Source organism: Electrona antarctica, assembly GCF_951216825.1.
Source record: "Electrona antarctica genome assembly, chromosome: 12".
Taxonomy (NCBI): Eukaryota; Metazoa; Chordata; class Actinopteri; order Myctophiformes; family Myctophidae; genus Electrona; species Electrona antarctica.
Window position 1 is genome coordinate 13,556,335 of NC_136793.1, and position 19,863 is coordinate 13,576,197.

A 19,863-nucleotide genomic window follows, 5' to 3' on the forward strand; every position below is an offset into this window, starting at 1 on the left:
TCTGTCTGTCTGTCTGTCTGTCTGTCTGTCTGTCTGTCTGTCTGTCTGTCTGTCTGTCTGTCTGTCTGTCTGTCTGTCTGTCTGTCTGTCTGTCTGTCTGTCTGTCTGCCTTCCCACCCTATTAATCAGGTGGACATGCTCGTACCTACCAAGATCACAGGCCTCATCACCCAGGGGGCGAAGGACTTCGGCCACGTTCAGTTTGTAGGCTCGTACAAAGTGGCGTACAGTAACGACGGGGAGCGGTGGGTCGTATATCAAGACGAAAAACAGGGGAAGGACAAGGTGAGTGCCTCTCCATAACGTCCGTAATGAATGACTGTCACCGGCGTGATGGATAGGGAACGCGTCGGGAGCTTTTTGTCAACCTGGCAGGAGGGGGAGGAATTATCGTTCATTTTGTGACACATGCCACTGTGTCTAAAACGAAAGGCTGTTCTGTTATTCATGCCATAGGGGGAGTTTGGATCTTCCGCATGATTTCTCCAAGCGTTTGATCAGCTTTGTTGATTTCAGGTTGAACAACATTGAAATAAACATTATCGTCATCAAATGGTTTCAGATTTCAATGTGTGGCACATAATTTTAAAGTGTACAATCTGTACTTCTGCCTACATGAGGCTCAAAGCACTGGGTCCACATAATAGAGAATTTTGCATCTCTTATACGTACTGAATTGGACTGAATTTACAGAGTAATTTATTGTCCTTAGTTGGGATGCACGATATTGAGAATATGGCCGATATCTGAGTGTTTTCCTTCCACCTTACCTGTTGTAAAGTTGTAACTATGATTCTGAGTGCAGATGAAGACTTCTAATAATTATAGTGCATATAACAGGAGTTGCTGACAGATTCAGCTGTGCAGCTGGATCTGCACAGCTGAATCTGTCTTGAGAGATTAACATCCTGCCACAGTGTGTCTGCTCTCCCTCGTATCTCTCTCAGGGGGGGAGGGACGGACAGACGGACATCAGATAAACGTTGTCACGTGGGCTTGGCCAGCACCTGTTTTTTTTAAAGATTTTGTATAGGCTTTCAGCAGGGGTACTGTACACTAGGGCTGGGGCGGTATGGGATTTTTATTACCGCGGTTATTGTCGGCCCCCATACCGCCGGTATGGCGATAATTACCGCACCCCCCCCCTCCCCGCGCGAAAAAAAAATCCTCCGGTTTTATAGTGTTATTTAGTCCGGTGGAACACCGTGTATGGAGATGTTAGAGCAGGTCTGCAAAATCCGGTAAAACACCGTGTACGGAGATGTATAGAGCAGCTGTGTGTCTTTAGTGCAGTTCCAGTGTCATTCCTCCTCCATGCGCGGCCTCGCCTCACAGCGCCTCACACACACACACAACACAGTGGCACCGTTACAGAGACAACAGACAAGACGACTCATATAGCTTTTCCACGTGTTTCTGTTGTTATCCAGTTTACCAAAATTAAATCCACAACAGCGCTATTGTGAAGACCTTTGCGCAACGCGAGGCAATTAACCCCAGCTGCAAACGATCCGGACTTTGATTTATTATTATGGACTACAGTTTTATTAAGGAAAGATTGGCATGTCAATGCCGCAACACGTGTTCTGGTGTCAATCAAATCAACTGCGTCAGACATCTCCCGCAGCCCGCTGTTAAAAAAAGAAATAAAAAAGCGAACGGATTTCACATCATTTCAGATCAAGACAAGTTGTGTTGAGCGTCTTTTTCCTGCGATCCCATTGATGTCACAACAGACAACATTTATAGGTGGGTCTGGTTTGGAGTAGCCTAATTTAAAACATTGTCCGACTTTGTTTTGAGAGAATATTAATACCTCGCGCTATTGTAACAGCCAGGTGCATCGTGCATTGCTCAGACCGTCAGAGAGAGAGAGAGAAAGATTAGGCTAAACGTGTAGCCTATGGATAAGGGCGCATCGTAGGTAACAGGTTTCAACTTTGTATTGATGTCTGTCAGCGAGAGACGAGAAGAGAAAGGGAGGGAGAGAGAGAGAGAGAGAGAGAGAGAGAGAGAGAGAGAGACATTAGGCTGTAGCCTATGGATAAGGGCGCATCGTAACGGTTTCAACTTTGTATTGATGTCTGTCAGCGAGAGAAGAGAAAGGGGGAGAGGGAGGGAGAGAGAGAGAGAGAGAGAAAGAGAGAGAGCTGTACAGACAGGACAGACAGAACTGTTTTTATCTTTTGACTGACTATAAGAAAAAGTCCTTCTGCACACCTACAATGGACAGGTGCGTCGGATAACTGGAACTGAGAAGTAGAGAAAAAAAGAATCCCGCACACTGTCTCACTTGGAATCGCAATGGCAACCATTCTCACTCCAATGAAATGCCCGCTCAGCAGCGCATCGCATGAAACAAACACCACCATTCAAAAACGTCCCCTCATCATGGAACCTAAAATCTTAAACATATTAAACAAATTCCAAGTTAACTGATAGATTTAATATATGATGAATTGAAAGGTTCAACTTCCAGCCGCTCCACACCACGCAGCAACTGCGCGCCTCCCCAGTCCCCAAGCCATGAGTTAACATTATTGCTTGATTGATTGATTTAAGTTTGTATTAACAGTTTACAGTACATTTGCACAACTCAATACAAAAACTGTTAACCGTTACTCTGTGAGTGGACGACACCATAAAGCATTACACTTGTTTACAAGAGGGTCCACCTTGTTCAATTCATCATAACATTTTGTACACTATACACTTCTATAAAGCCAAAAACAGGAAATCATCATAAAGGAGGTAAAAAGGGGGAAAAACATATATAGTGAGGGGGAAAAGGGGTGGGTGGGGGTGGGTGGAGTCAAGGGATTTACATGTCTTAATGACAGTTGGTAGGGCGTTCCACATTTTTGTGGCATTGGAGTGAAATTAATTTAGGTGGACCCTCTTGTAAACAAGTGTAATGCTTTATTGGGTCGTCCACTCGCAGTTAACAGTCTTTGTATTGAGTTGTGCTTGAAATGTAGGCTACTGTAATTCTGCAAACTGTTAATAAATAGTTCAATCAATCAATCAATCAATACTTGTTTGTGCCGAATCTGGGTTGCACATGGTTTGTTGAACTCCCTCTGGTGTTGCTGGCATATGATTAGACTGACTGAGCCTCACTGTTTATTATGATACACTTTATTTCATATCAACCATATGCACTTAGGCCTAGAACCCAGGGTTAGGGTTAGAACTAGGGTTAGGGTTAGAACCTAGGGCGCCAGAACAGCACGGACAAAAAAAACTTTAAAAAAAAAAAAAAAAAAAACTTTTTTTTTTTTTTTTTTTTTTACCGCGGTAACGAACCCGATACCGCGGTATGCGTTGTATACCGGCGGTATGGCGATATTGCGGTTATTGCACCCAGCCCTACTGTACACTGCTGGTTCTCAGGGGTCCTTGAGGAGGTACGAGGGGGTCCCTGGCAAAGTTAGATAATATAGCGTCACAATTATTTTAACCATTTTATCCATATATTATACTTTGCCTATCCAAAAATAGAAGATATACAAGCTCATCATATAGCACATTGTGCAAAGAGCTTGTAGATCTGCTTAGTTCTTATTTTATTTGTAATAATTTATTTGGGGGGAATTTCACTGGCACGACACTTTCAGATGGTGGTCCGGCCGCAGCCAAGTGTTTAGCAATTTGGGGTTGCTTGGCCCTGGAAAAGCCACTGCTGAACACACACACAATCTAAAATAAACTCGATTTTTTCTTCTTCATATTAACACAGTTTGAATGTTGAAGAAGGTTTTCATTCCAACAGATTATTGATTTGGGCAAATTAAATGTATACATTCATAAGTCAAAGTAGGCTAGCCAGCTCTAGGTGTTGAAATGTTGTGAACATTCAAAGGGGATTTTCTCAGCTTTGGGTAAAACGGCACAATCATTTTAAAATGGTCATATCTCCTTCAAATATTTTCCAATTTCATTGAATGATACATCATATGAAAGCTTACATTCTGTACTTTAATAATCTGTAAAAAACTGAAAAATGACTCTGGTCGAGATGAGGGCCTATTTGCCAGACCCGGTCACATATGGGTCTGTGTGTCCCCCCCCCCTCCCTCCCTCCCTCCCTCCACAGAGACAGCGCAGGGCTCCAGCAGACTTCAGCAGCATCCCTCAAAGTTCAGTGCATGGGGAGATGCTCTGATAATATGCTCTTCATCCTCTCTAGACACTCGGTGGCGAGACAGAGACGCTCCTCTTGTCTCCCCTTGCTGTGTTTATTGAAAGATACAAGATTGTACATAAATACTAATATAAGTACTATATAAGTACTAAAAAACAATATATACAGTATATATATATGCACGCACGCACGCACGCACGCACGCACGCACGCACGCACGCACGCACGCACGCACGCACGCACGCACGCACACACACACACACACACACACACACACACACACACACACACACACACACACTTTCCAACAACTGCAGTTATTTCCACACCATCAAGTGGGAGTTTAAGATCAGAGGGTAACTCTGAAAGTATAGATAAGTGTACTGTTATATGTCTGACAGCTGATTGTTATGCATATATCATACTCCAATAACTGCATATCAATTGGAGATAAATTGCGAGTTTAGACAGCCTGCGGCCTGGAAAAAAGAAAGAAAAAAAATCCATCTCGCCGTTCAAATTCCTCGCTTGAGGAGTTCATAATTTTAACACCCAAGATGATCTTTTGGATATGGGCCACTGCCTCACCGAGAAGCACGCTCGTTCCAATAGCAATTGGAAAGTGAGCGAGTACATTTACTCAAGCACACGACACTGAAGTACAGATCTATTGGATATGGGCCACTGCTTACCGGGTGGTTCTCAACCTGTGGGTCGGGATGCCCAGGGCGTCCCTGTTTTTCGGGGGGTCCCTGGATGACAATAAATGGACAATGTATAAGGACTTTTCACAATGGACTATTTATCTAGGTGGGCTAGGGGGTGATTGGTGAGTGCTAGGAGGTGAGGTGGAGACTGGAGAGGTGAGTGCTAGGGGGTGAGGTGGAGTCTGAATAGGTGAGTGCTAGGGGGTGAGGTGGAGTCTGAAGAGATGAGTGATAGGGTCGTGAGGTGGAGTCTGAAGAGGTGAGTGCTAGGGGGTGAGGTGGAGTCTGAAGAGATGAGTGCTGGAGTGAGGTGGACTCTGAAGAGATGAGTGCTAGGGGGTGAGGTGGAGTCTGAAGAGGTGAGTGCTGGGGTGAGGTGGACTCTGAAGAGATGAGTGCTAGGGTTGTGAGGTGGAGTCTGAAGAGGTGAGTGCTAGGGGGTGAGGTGGAGTCTGAAGAGGTGAGTGCTAGGGGGTGAGGTGGAGTCTGAAGAGATGAGTGCTAGGGTCGTGAGGTGGAGTCTGAAGAGGTGAGTGCTAGGGTCGTGAGGTGGAGTCTGAAGAGGTGAGTGCTAGGGTCGTGAGGTGGACTCTGAAGAGGTGAGTGCTAGGAGGTGAGGTGGAGACTGGAGAGGTGAGTGCTAGGGGGTGAGGTGGAGTCTGAAGAGGTGAGTGCTAGGGGGTGAGGTGGAGTCTGAAGAGGTGAGTGCTATAGGGGTGAGGTGGACTCTGAAGAGATGAGTGCTAGGGTCGTGAGGTGGAGTCTGAAGAGATGAGTGCTAGGGTCGTGAGGTGGAGTCTGAAGAGATGAGTGCTAGGGTCGTGAGGTGGAGTCTGAATAGGTGAGTGCTAGGGGGTGAGGTGGAGTCTGAAGAGATGAGTGCTAGGGGGTGAGGTGGACTCTGAAGAGATGAGTGCTAGGGGGTGAGGTGGAGTCTGAAGAGATGAGTGCTAGGGGGTGAGGTGGAGTCTGAAGAGATGAGTGCTAGGGGGTGAGGTGGACTCTGAAGAGATGAGTGCTAGGGTCGTGAGGTGGACTCTGCAGACTTCGTTGCATAAATCATTCTCCATTCAGAAACTATGCCTCTTGGGAAATCCCACATAGTAAACCATGGCCACTTGCAAATGCAGTCCACCGCTTCCAGTTCCACGTTGTGGCGTCGCTGCGTAGTTCCTGAGCAAAACCAAAGGACTCTCAGGGTCAGATTTGTGCTCTTATGGTGCATGCATTAACATCCGATTTACTAAGGCAGCTGCAAATTATGCGATCAACGAATACGGCCGCAATCTGGTGGCATTTTGCATGTGAAGCAGACCGTTCTGTATGACAATTATTACTTAATGAATCTGTTTTGTTCATACATTTTTAAGAAGTTTCAAGCACAGTGAAATTAGCAGGTCCAAGTTTTGATTGATTGAACACATTATTAATATATTATTTGTGTCTGTTAGCAGTAGGAGGTAGTACAGTCCAAGGTTATGCTAAAAGCATAACACATTACATTTCTCACAATGTGTCGTGAGATAACATGAATGATTGATTGATTGATTACTTTATTATCGGTTTGCAAAAAGTACTGAGGGACCATTATACAATAAGGATAAAATGATATAACAAAAAGCCCTGACTGCTTGTTTCCATTGTGGTCCTATGCATTCAATTCATTGAGCCATATAAAGACAAACAATACACCACAAGAAACCATCAATACTTAGAAGTAAGAGTATATTCTTACTACAACTGAGAGAAGAAAAAGACAAAAAAGAAACAAACACAAAAATAAATTAACCAATGAATACAATTGTATTAAATTCCTCGCAGATTCATAAACCACAGAACACTGGCAGCAATGCAGAGCAGGCAGTCTGTTCAAGAGCCCGTAAACAGGAAATGTTTCCCTGTTTGGGGCATTTCCCGCTGAGAGCAATTTTTATGGGCGGGGCAAAACACCTCACCTGATGACACGCTCAGGTGTTATTGATCTCACAATGTCTAGCTACACCAGTCTTCTGCCAAGGTGTCTATGCTATACCCTGGAGTGCACTCTTTTGTCTACAATAATCATTTCACTGCTTTCAGTATGCCACAATGTTGGACAGGAAAACTATGCCTACAGCTTATTTTTCATAGCCTGACACTCAGCCTCAAATGTAATTTAGTTTCACTCTATTATTCAGTCTGAAACCCTCCCAGTGCAGCTGTTTTCTGAGATGGGGGTGTGGCCAAACTATACCAGGCTATATATTTCATGACTTTTAAACCACGTTTTATATACTTAACAGTTTTTGAGGCCCCTCAAAAACGGCTTTTCAGCTAGCTAGCGCCCTCATGAGCTGGAGTATGAATGAGTGCTAGTAGGGGGTGAGGTGAAGTCTGAAGAGTTGGGTGGGGGTGCTAGTGGATGCGGTGGAGTCCCAGTGCCAGGGGGTGAGATGGAGTCTGAAGAGGCAAGTTCTAGGTGAAGTCTGAAGTATGTGCGTGTGCGTGTGCGTGTGCGTGTGCGTGCGTGCGTGTGCGCGCGCGTGCGTGTGTGCGCGTGCGTGTGTGTGTGTGTGTGTGTGTGTGTGTGTGTGTGTGTTTCTGTATACAGTGCACGTGTGTCTGCCTTTGCGTCAGATTGTGTGTATGTCTAGAAGCCTGCGTCTGGCCCAGGGGCAGCCGCTAGCTCCTCAGTATTCTCCTCAGCTCTCGCCCCGGGCTCCGGTGTGCCACAGACTGCGGCCAGATAGATGTAGATGGAGAGAGAGAAAGGATACTCTCTCAGAATACAGATCCTTCACACAAACACAACGCCAAGTACATTTACTCAAGTACTGTGCTTATGTACACTTTTGAGGTACAACATGTCATAGGGAAATATTATACTTGATTTACTCCCCCAGTCCCCCTAAAAGTATTTGACAGCTTTTATTACTAGTTACGTTGCATATTTAGTTTATAATTACATCCTAATCACTTATGCCTTATTTTATACTGTGGCTACTGGGAAATAGCCAATTGAGTACTTTGGTTCAATGTGTATAAACCCATAGAAAGACTCACTTTCAAAATGTATCATACAATATTGAAAGCAGCTGATCTAGAAGCTGAAAACGTGCCACGTGTCAGCTTGTAGATCGGCTATTTTCACTACTTTTGTGCTGGGCATTCATTTCTGAAAACAAAAAGAAAAAATACAAATTTGAAATGTGGAGATACAAGGTTTCCATCCGACGGTGACGATATTGCCTCTGTCGGGTAGAAACCTGTACAAAACCATTATCAGGATTTAATTAATAAAATAAAAAAAGCAAAAGTAGCAAGCATATTTGCAAGCTCACTTTTGACGATTTTGTGTGATGGTATTATGGTCAAGTAGGGAGTTAACTTATGAAGAAAAAAAGAAGGTGGTGTACAGAGATAAGAGGTTTCTGCCCGACAGTGATGATATGTAGCTTATCGACTAAGCTCCTATAACCATGAACACCACATAGTACCTTGACATGCTGTGTCAATGCTTCTTCCGCAGTCGCTTTGACGGGAAGCAGTCGAGCACAAAAGTAATTGATCGGTCATAATGCGGCTGCACTTAAGTTCCACCAGGTTAATTAGTCATTAGAGGCCGGAATTCCCTGCAGGTCATAGGGTAATAGCATGTTAGATGGCGGTAAATACAAGCCCGCTTTAAGATTAGCCACTAATGGTTTCTTCCCCTCTTCTCGTTTTTATTTTTATTTTAGTCATTGGCAGCGAACAGTGGTGCAAGTAAGATTTGGCTCGAATAGAAGTACAAAACAGTACCAAAGTAAAATTACTTTTGTTTTCAGAATTTGTAAATAAATCAGTCGATCGCAACTATTTTCGGATAACAATAATCAAATCTACAAACTATAACTATAAACAAAGCTGTGAAATAATTGCATTGAAGTAAAATCTACACAAACAGTACAAAATGATCCTCTGAGACGTGGTGGAGAGTAGAAGTTTAAAGTATTAAAAGTACTGTATTGAATAAATGTACTTGGTTTGCTTTCCACCACTGATTGGCAGTGGGACGTGTGAAACAGCAGAAAAGCCGGAGTCACATTCACTCTCAGGGGTCAAGAGCAGTGGGGATTGGCTCCCTGTTGCCTTGTCTCTTAAAAGAAGTGGTTACTGTGTTTGGATTTGATTGAGTGTTAAACCCCCACACACAAACACCCCTGCCCCCTGTCCCCACACACCCCCGTCCCCACTCCCGCACCCATTGACTGGTCTCTCGAGGTAGACTGTCCTCCCACAATTTTCAAAAGCTTCCATCATACTAGTCGCCTGTTACAGTGGAAGGAAGGGAGGAAAGCTTGTACTGTGGGAACCAAAATGCAGGCATCGATCGAGAGGACGTCCCACACCTACCTACGTGGACGACGTACTAAAGAAAGATGCTGGTGCAGAAAGCACAAATGTGCTGGCCAGATGTACAGTTGGGTGCCACCGATATTGTCCCTTATCATTTGACCCATTTAGGCCTGACCTCAAAATTAAAAAAAAATCCTTCTAAATCATCCAGTTTTCTGAAATAAATATTTTCACGATTTTTCAAAAATAGCAGACCTACAAGCTCGTAGTGCGCCACTCGGTGGCGCGCTATGAGCTTGTAGATCTGCTATTTTTCAATAGCTAAATTATAACATAATGTTTAAAACACCAAAAGGGGTTCCCGCCCAAAATGGGTTAACTGTCCTTTTGCGCAGATCACGCAAACCTCAGCAAAAAGAAAAGGACAATATCGATGGCCTCCAACTGTACCTACGTGGACGTACTAAAGAAAGATGCTGGTGCAGAAAGCACAAATGTGCTGGCCAGATGTATGGAGAAACGAGATGACTGGAGATGCCGATGGAGGGCTCGTCTGAGGACGATGTAGAGAGAGACAGCTCAGAAAATGACCCCGGAGTGTTGTGGGGTCCTGCTCCCGTTTCATTTTACTAGGCGCGTAAATATATCAAATTATTTGAAGTATTAAAAAGCTTGCCGCTTATAAATAACTGGAAATGAATGTAAAACTATATTTTCATGCACGGAACTGACAAATCGATTACAGCTTCCAAACTCTATATAGAAATTTGGAGAATGTGGAAATGTAGTCCCATTCATACGATCTACAAGCGCGATGAGATGTGAACTCTGTGCATGCCCCTGCACGCAACAAAGTTTTTCGAAGCCCCTTAAGGGTAGAGGAGGAAGGGCAAGAAAGCAGCGAGTGCTGGGTCTAGCTATACAACCCTTAAATAATGGAGTTTGGTCAGCAATCGGACCCCCGATGGAGCCCTCAGGGATCTCCCTGAGTCACGCACAGTGCTCTTGGCACACACGTACGGTATGCACGTCCACCCTGGAAGATTGGGGGAAAAAAATCAATGCTGGGGAGCGAACTCTGGGGTGATTCTGGAGGCACACTGCGGAACAACAAGAAACGGGAGCTCTCTGTGCCTCTATCTTAGCTGTTGGATACACAGTGAGGAGAGGAAGGGCCAATCACCCAGGGACCAGTCGCAGAGCAGAGAATCTATTGTGTGGTGTACAATAGAATAGCAGTACAAATCCACTACTATCCACTATACTAGAGAATAGCTCAACGCAAATAGCGATAGCGTCCTGCTCTAGAGAGAACTACTAGTACAAGTTGCACTGTACTTGATGAGTTATCTTTCAATCTACACCAACTCTCTTCACCAAAAATCCGATCTACTTGTAGTTCTGCTATTTTTAGTGACCGTTCCCCCCCAGAATAGGGATGCTGGGGGTCAAGTGATTGAACGTCAAGAAAAAAAGTTATTTTCAGTCTGTCCTATAATGGAAAGTTTTCCTTAAACTGTATCTTAGGGCGAGAGATGTATATTTACATACCGTAATATGACATAATATAAGATTCTAAAACATAACAGTGTAATTCAGTGGTGCCGTGGGTGCCCACCCAGAGATTCTTACAAAAATACATCTTGCCATTATGTTATTTCTCTGTTGTGTGCAGTCACACCTAGAATTCAACTTTACTTACACTTTTCAGTATTTTGTGTCCCCCAGCACAATAGCACATTAATGGCCGATATCGAATGACTTAGGAACCTGAGATTTTGATGCAGTGTCCTCTGAAATAACCAGTTTTATCCTTCTTACCAGCGTCTTGGTTGCATTACACAGTGCCCCGGGTGAAAGTTGATATGTTACTCCTAGCAAGATGAAGCACTGAATTTGCTCACAGCAGACAAAGGCAATACAGTGATACCACCCATGAAATGCATCGATTAAAAAGTTATTTGGATGTTCACATGCAAAAGTATTGGAATTTAAAGCAGTTAGTAATTTGTAGAACTCATTTTGATCAATCAATGGATTGAATAGAGTGATATAATTAATGACAGAAGTGTTAATTTGTGTCAGTAAAGTACTAAAAGGTGAGATGAGCCTTGATTGATCCCAACGTAAAGTAGCAAATGACTATCGGCTGAATTAAAGTATTTTGTTGAGCAATAGTCAGTTCCAGTTCTCTTTGCAAAGCTTCAATGCTAAAGTCATTGGTACCTAATCACACAATGTATTGACATTGAAGAAACTTAAAGTGCACCAGTGTGCAATTCTGCAAACCCAATCCTGAACCTTTAAGAGCCGTTTTAGCAAAGTGTCCCAAATGCAGACGTGGAAAGTAACTTGTAAGTACATCTAACCAAGTACTGTACTTAGGTACTTGAGTGTTTCCATCTTTACAGTTCTACTTGGGACGCACAATGAGTCTGTCATAATTATATCGACAATATCGGCCTTAAAAATGCAATATTGGTAACAAATACGGGTGACGGCAGACTGCTGGCCGAGCGCTGGTGCTTTGGCATGGGGGGGTCAGATCAACGTATGGAATGAATTCTGTACCGACCATATATGAAGCTTGTCTTGAGTGTACAGGGTTTGATGAGGTCAGATCAACATATGGCATGTCAGAACAGGTCAACTCCATATATGGAGATCTAAGGGTGGAAGCGGGGGCAGTGTCTTGAGTGTACAGGGTTTGATAAGGGCCCAGGTAGGGCCGGGCCGGGCCTTAATTGTTGGGCCTGAACTCTAGTTTTTTAGCCGGCTGCCGGGCGCGGCTGCAATAATAACTTTGGGGCGGGCCCGTCTAGAGTTTGATTGCACATGCAGGCATCAATCAAAGGGGATACTTGATGTCTCCCCTTTGATTGATGCCTGTGCAATCAAACTCTAGAGGAAGGACGGGTGGGGAGGATCAACATATGGAATGTCAGAACAGATCAGCTCCATATATGGAGAGTTAAGGCTCATTCATAGTCTGGATTTTCGGTGATGAGGTGACCACCGCTCCGGTGGTGAGCTGACCACCGGAGCTGAAATAACGTTGAGCGGTGGTGAGTAAAAACAGAGAGAAGAAGGGCTGGAGCGGTGGCGGTGGTGTGCTCTTCACCGCGGCTCGTGACGTCATGTTGTAGTTTGGTGGTCACCCCACCACCGAAAATCCAGACTATGTATGAGCCTTTAAGGGTTAATGTTCCTAGGCGATGTTCAGGAAATGATCCGAGTCGAAGCATTGATTCTGTGCATTCTGATCTACAAAAGGAAATCATCAGACTCAAAAGAAAGACATCAGTCATGCCATGTTTTTATTAATGGCAACACGACACTAATGTGATCCATTAAGCCTGGACCATGGGACCATAGCCTGGACCATGGGACCATAGCAATTACTTTTTTATGCTTGCAAAATAATTACAAATTGACAACATGATGACATGCTATGCTGTCTATGTAAGACAGATGCTATATTGATTATCACATTCTGCACACGCTTAAAAGAATAATCAATACAAGCTCAAACAGGTAAGGTGGCAGACAGGCCGACCATTTTATAGACTACTCCGGCTTTTGTGTCCACAAGACACATGTAAATGTATATACATTTTATCAGACTGCATGGACCACTCCTATATGAACCCAGTGAAATAAATTACTAAACACAACAATGGCTGTAAAAACAGAGCAACGATCGTTGCAAAAATAACAAAAAAAACGAAATAAATCAATACCCCAAATTGATTACTTTCATTAGCATTAATTAGTTAATCTGTATTAGTTTAGTTCAAATAACTGTTGCACACCTCGTTGTTTTTATCGTTGTCGTTGTCATAACTTATAAATGTGTGCTTATTGCCTCAGAGTTCTTCCAACCAAACTTCTGGCAAATAAAAAGTTGCTGTCATGTTTATTTTCAGGGCCAATTAAATAGAACCATGTAAGCTGCAGTGCATGTGATCACATCACATTAGTCTAATGAGGGAATAATGGCACAGCGAACTGCAGGCTTTGATGAAGCCATGCACCATGGACCGGTACACAGTGATGGAATAAGTACTTTGATGAGGCCATGCACCATGGTACACAGTGATGAAGCCATGCACCATGGTACACAGTGATGAAGCCATGCACCATGGTACACAGTGATGAAGCCATGCACCATGGTACACAGTGATGAAGCCATGCACCATGGTACACAGTGATGAAGCCATGCACCATGGTACACAGTGATGGAATAAGTACTCAAACTGTTTAGAGATGTTCATTACGTTCACTACTTGGCAGGTGATTGGCAGGGTCTGTCAATCATATTGACGTGTAAATGGTGCATTTATATAGCGCCTTTTTCCAAGGCGCTTTACATAGATTGTGCATTACATTCACCCATTCACACACCGATTGCGGCGGAAGCCATGCAAGGTACCAACCAGCACATCGGGAGCAATTTGGGGTTCAGTGGTCAGTGGTCGACCCATGGATCATTGGACGACCTGCTCTACCTCTTGAGCCACAGTCGCTGTCTACATGTCGTGTCTACATGATGTATAGTAGCTGCGCCAGCAGGAAAGTAAACAACCCCGGCAAACGAACGCCTGATAGGCATATAGATATAAAAAACCCTCACTATCGTGTTGGATGTGTACAGTTGGAGGCCATCGATATTGTCCTTTTCTTTTTGCTGAGGTTTGCGTGATCTGCGCAAAAGGACAGTTAACCCATTTTGGGCGGGAACCCCTTTTGGTGTTTTAAACATTATGTTATAATTTAGCTATTGAAAAATAGCAGATCTACAAGCTCATAGCGCGCCACCGAGTGGCGCGCTACGAGCTTGTAGGTCTGCTATTTTTGAAAAATCGTGAAAATATTTATTTCAGAAAACTGGAGGATTTAGAAGGATTTTTTTTAATTTTGAGGTCAGGCCTAAATGGGTCAAATGATAAGGGACAATATCGGTGGCACCCAACTGTAGGTCATGTCTTCACTTTCTTTCAAGAATAGAAGACAATTTTCCAATTTTAGGGAGCTAGGAAATACAATAATTGCAACAGGCACTTCTCGATGGCGTCACACGGTCTCAACAAGATCCCGCCCGTAGCTGCTGCTGATTGGTCCGGTGCCGGGATCCCTGAGTGAGCCCCAGATGGAGGCTGTGTTGTGAACTTGTGACTCAATACTGTCTCCATCTGGCGGAGTCAGGTTAGATCTCCCCTAGCTGGGTCTGACATAAAAGATTGAATTGAGTTCAATAAGAATACATTATTACATTCTTTCAAAATTGGAGTAGCATTATGAATTATCGAAAAAATCGACACAAACAAGTAAAGTAAAAGTACCTCAACATTTTACATAAATACAGTAGTAAATTTACATAGTTACCGTTTGAGTCGTCGTCCGCCCGGCCGCATTTGATTTCTTTGGTGTTTGTGTTTTTTCGAATGCAGTCAAACAGTGAAATCACGTATAAGCACTTAAACTATTAACTAGACTTAATACAAGTGAGGTTCTTCATTATACAAATTATATTTGTCATTGTCCTGTTGGTTATCATAATTGGACATACAGTATCGTATTCATAGGCTGCCAGGCTGGCCTTGCATGGATGCAGATACAGGAAACATCTCTCCTTAATACTTCAATCTCCTGATTCATTACACAAAAGTAGTACATTTACTGGTAGTACAAGTATATTTACAAGTATATTTACTCAAGTAGGCAGTTAAAGAGCAGTTTTACTTTACTAGAGTATTTACAATGTTTATACTTGTACTCCACTAAATCTTAGGCGAATAGTTTACTTTTCACTCCACTACAGTTATTTGAAAATTGTAGACTAGTTACTTTGCAGACTTTTTTACTATTTGCATCATGGCCTACCATTGAACAGCATTTGTGCAATGTTTGGTGAGGATTGGAACAGGGTAGTTCTCTTCACGGGCCTCCTCGATTCAGAAAATATCCGACAGGACCTGAGACCCGTACGGTTCAGATCTGTGTTTTTTTTTTATCATAATCACTCGGGAACTCGGGTCCGTCTGTCATTACGTGTAATAATACCTGAATGGATCCGAGAAGACCCTTACGACTGGACTGTGTGACCGTGTGTGCGCCAGCCACATGCTGCACTGGTGAAAGAGAAACGAGAAGTGGTGTTTAACTTCTGCAATGTTTGTGCAATGTTTTAGGCTGGTTTAGGATCAGCACAACAGCAACAAAAAAGTACCCTCACAAAACACATGCAGTAATCCTGGTCCGTTGCTCTCCCCAGGTTGGCGGAGGGTGTGTAGAGCCCAGGATGACATTAGATAATAACACAGGGGTGAAAAATGGGTTACAACATCGTGGGATAAAAATTATTAGGGTAGAATTGACGCGTTGAGAGCTTATAGATCTTTCACTTTAAGTCCATTTTGATGCCAACTTTACGAGTATTTCTACCTTGTGTTATTGCTACAGTACTTTTACCTAATGGAGTAAAAGTGGCTGGATGGTAACAGCAAGGTTGCCTGTTTGAACCCGCGGGCTCCCCCAGAGTTAGTGTCGAAGTGTCCTTGAGCAGGACTCTGAACCACTAATTGCTCGTGATGTGCTGGTTGGTACCTTGCATGTTTTCCGCTGCCATCGGTGTATGAATGTGCGTGTAAATGGGTGAATGTAATGCACAATCTATGTAATGCGCCTTGGATAAAGGCGCTATATAAATGCACCATTTACCATGGAGTAGGTCAACCAACATACCCATGAAGCCTTGAATTCATGGATATGTTTTTGTTTTTGTCAATAGCAGTCTCATACTGGGTCTCCTATTAACTGATGACCCAGTCAGCAAATTATTGGCATACATTGTTTGGAAGATACATAATTCAAGCTTTTTCATGTAATCTTTGGCAGAGCATCACACTGATTTTACAATGCACACACAACGAGGCCTATTACCTCCCAATTAACATTTGTTGTAATTAGTGCCATTTGCAATTAGTGCCATTTCAATTTAAATGATCATAGCCTTCAATGAAGCATCCATTATGCTGTCCATTAACCTCCACAAACACAGCTTTCTAATAATTAGGGCTGGGACTTTTAACTGATTCATTTCAATTAATTGACTCATTGACTGCCAGCCCTCCTCTGCCGCTGTTCCCCCCTTGCCAGCCTTTTTCGTTGTAACGTACCTTTTCAAGACATTTTGCGTTAAGCGTTTTTATTTTTTTATTGCTCCCCCGGTCGATCGTTCACGCACGCACGCACGCACGCACGCACGCACGCACGCACGCACGCACGCACGCACGCACGCACGCATGTGCAGTATTCATGGGGACATTTTTTTTTATGTTCTAGAGCCATCTGAAAAAAACACAGCAGAAAAATACACCCGAGATACAGGCATTTCCGTGAAAAAAATACACAGGAAGCGGATCAGGATCAGATTTTGCCGTCACGTTCCATTTTCCTGTGGGCCCGGGACTAAAAGCGGAGTATATGCGTATATGATTCGCGATAAGCGAATCACCGCGTACCCCAACACATCTCTCTGTTTTTAAAAACCGTCACCACCGTTTAGGTGAGTGATTGGAGGTTCCGTGGCCTGATATGGTTACCAAACCTTGGGGTCCTTGAAATAACTTACACAACTACATCTTAACTTAGACGAGAGTTCATCCTTCCTCAAATATTTTGTATATATATTTTTTCTTCTAATTTCCTTTTCCAGGTCTTCCAAGGAAACTTCGACAACGACACGCATAGAAAGAACGTGATAGACCCGCCCATCTACGCCCGCCTCGTCCGCATCCTGCCGTGGTCGTGGTACGGACGAATCACTCTGCGTGCCGAGATACTGGGATGCACAGAAGAAGATTGAACGTGGTCTACAGCCCCTCCCCCTTTTACCCCCAACCACCCCCCCCCCCCCCCCCCCACCCCACACACACACATACACACCTCTCTCCTACTCCACATCCTCTGTCCTAACCCCCCCCCCCCCCCAACACACACACACACACACACACACACACACACACACACAAACCTACTCCCAGCTCCTCAGTCATATACTGGTTTCATCTAAAAACATTCGTTCTCAACGGGAGGGAACCATCAGGGGGGAGTTTGGGGGTCGAAATGGACCCCTTAACAGGTCTGTAACGCGACCTTGCGTTTCCTCCCCCGAATCACACACAATTGCCGACTCCCCCTTCTGTAACTCACGAGGAACTGCTTCGCCCCCTAGTCAGAGGGACAGCTATGCCCAGCTTTCCTTCGTGGTGGGACATATTTCTTGGCGCTGGCATTGTCTTGGGGGAGGGGGAATCATTTATGATTCTGTGCCTATCGGTACATAACTCGAACGGCGCTTAGTCGGCTCTAGCGGCCATTGCAATGTTCGGCACGGCGACTCTCTCGCATAACGGCGGTGCCTCTTGTTGCTCATGCCTGCCAGAGACGGCACACCTCCATCATTGTATTTTTTTTCCTTAAAGGGGCATTCCACTCATTTTCAACATTTTACTATGTCATTAATATACCTTAGAGCTGTTGTGTGGAAATAATTAAAAAGTTCCCCCATTCTGTGTTTCCTAAAACTGGAGATCTGAAAAAAATCATTAACATGGTGAAACACATATTGATGATGTCATCAAGATGTATTTCACCATGTTAATGATTTTTTTCATACTTACAGTTCTAGGAAACACAGAATGGGGGAACTTTTTAATTATTTCCACACAACAGCTTTAAGGTATATTAATGACATAGTAAAATGTTGAAAATTAGTGGAATGCCCCTTTAACTCCTGCTATAGTCTTTTTTTCAGCAAGTGGGCCGAGTGGCATAAATAAGTCGTATGCCAAAAACCTAACCTTAAAATACACACAGCGATTAGAACGATTCGAGCCCGGCGACGCCACGGTGCCCTCTGGTTTAGCAGGGGTTTTGGGAGTTATTTAATGCGATCCGCTCATGTGAGAGGCAGTTCCACGTGCGCCACAGAAGGGGGCCAATTGTGTGTAATTCGAAGAGCACCTTCGCGTCTGTATACAAAATATTTACCAAAGGGACCCGTTTGGATAAATGACCACTGAGGGTCTGAATTGGGGTCCATTGTCCGGATAAAAATGAAAAATAAAGGTCCCATTTGCATATAGCCTACTCTTCAGAGTTAGAAACCTGTAAAGGTCCATTTGGACCCCTGGTGGGACCCCAGAACCAGATGTTGAGAAACAAAAAAGAAAAGTGCATCTAAAACCCAGTATTTCGATGTATACAAACTGTGCAACCTGTAAAAAAAATTAAAAAAAAGATGAACTTTCAAGAATAAGCATTTTGGTTGTTGTGGGTTAGATTTTCTTTCTTCTTTTTTTTACAATAACCTGCAAACTTTTCATTTCTTATTTTCAGTGTTTTTTAGTTTTTGTTTCTTAATCCTCTTCAAAGTATCTCCCATCCTGTTTGGACTGAACCTTATGTAACATATGGGTGGGGGTGGGCTTCGTAGGGTTGGGGTGTCACTGTGGTTTGAACTTGTGGCCATGGAAGCTAATGTACAGTGTCACTTTTTAACAGAGACGAGATCTGTCCGCCATTTGATATCATTATCCACTTAAAGGAGAATTGCGGACTAGCCGTTTTCTAACCTGTTATTTTATCCCAGAACGAGTGGTATGGGTGAAAAAACTTCATCCCGAGTCCACTGCTGCCCCGAGTGTGCGGCGTGGTGTATTGCGGTAAATCAATTATTTGTATTATTATTATATATTTTTTGTAGACTTGTAGTCTTTCATAATGACTAAATACTCTCCACAGTGTTCCCTTAAATTTAAGTCCCCTTAAATTTGGGACACAAACAAAAAATTGTTTTTGAGCGATCACAATAAGCAATTTAACGCAAAACTTGGGATGGAGTTATGAAATGTTTCACCTGTACCACTCGCTATCGGATATACTAACATCAGATTATGGTAAGAATACGGTTAATCCGGAATTCTCCTTTAAGCCCCGACATCCGTAATCTGAGGAAAACTTTAACAGAAAATAGCCGATCTGCAAGCTGCCATTGCACTCCTGTAGGTCGGCTATTACCTGCTAAAGTTTTCAGCAGTTTTCACTCTGTAATGTGGAGTGAAAACAGCCCCGAGGTACTCCGCTCAACAACGTCTGGGGTTTAAGTAGGTGCAGTAAGTGAGTTTATTTTTTCTATTTAACTTTAGAACACTGGGGTTCTTTTTTACGGGTTAGGTTTACTTTTGTGTGCACACCAGACCGTTTTCAAGTTGCACGATTCAATAATTAGATATTAATTGTAGTCCGATATGAACCCACTTAAAAAATTATATTAATAAAATACACGCAAAGCGTTCAATGGATTTCCATAGGAAGGATGTGTGTCCGATCAAATTAATATGAAATATCAAAATATTGAATCAAGCAACTTAAAAACTGCGACTTAAAGCTCTACATTGTGATAATTTGCTGTAGAGTGCATGTTCAGTGGTCTCCTGTTGACCCTGTTGCTGAGCAAAACACTCTATAGCAAATTAACTGAATCAGAAAATAGAACTTAACAAAACAGCTTTTTGTTAAAAAAAATAAATAAAAATAATGATAAAATAAAAATCCCTTACTGTACCGTTTAACCTACTGGATGTCATACATTAAAACATGATGTCACAAATACCACAGCGATCATTGATC

The 19,863-nt window shown here is 43.3% G+C and overlaps 1 protein-coding gene across 1 annotated transcript in view; it reads left to right on the plus strand.

Moving 5' to 3' along the window:
* The window catches only part of edil3a (EGF-like repeats and discoidin I-like domains 3a), a 210,230-nt gene extending 193,165 nt beyond the window's left edge, over nucleotides 1-17,065 (plus strand). The window contains 2 exon segments of the mRNA XM_079516087.1: nucleotides 130-285; nucleotides 16,886-17,065. Coding sequence (XP_079372213.1) covers nucleotides 130-285; nucleotides 16,886-17,035 — 306 coding nt within the window. The 3' untranslated portion in view covers nucleotides 17,036-17,065.
* The last annotated feature ends 2,798 nt before the right edge of the window (nucleotides 17,066-19,863 follow it).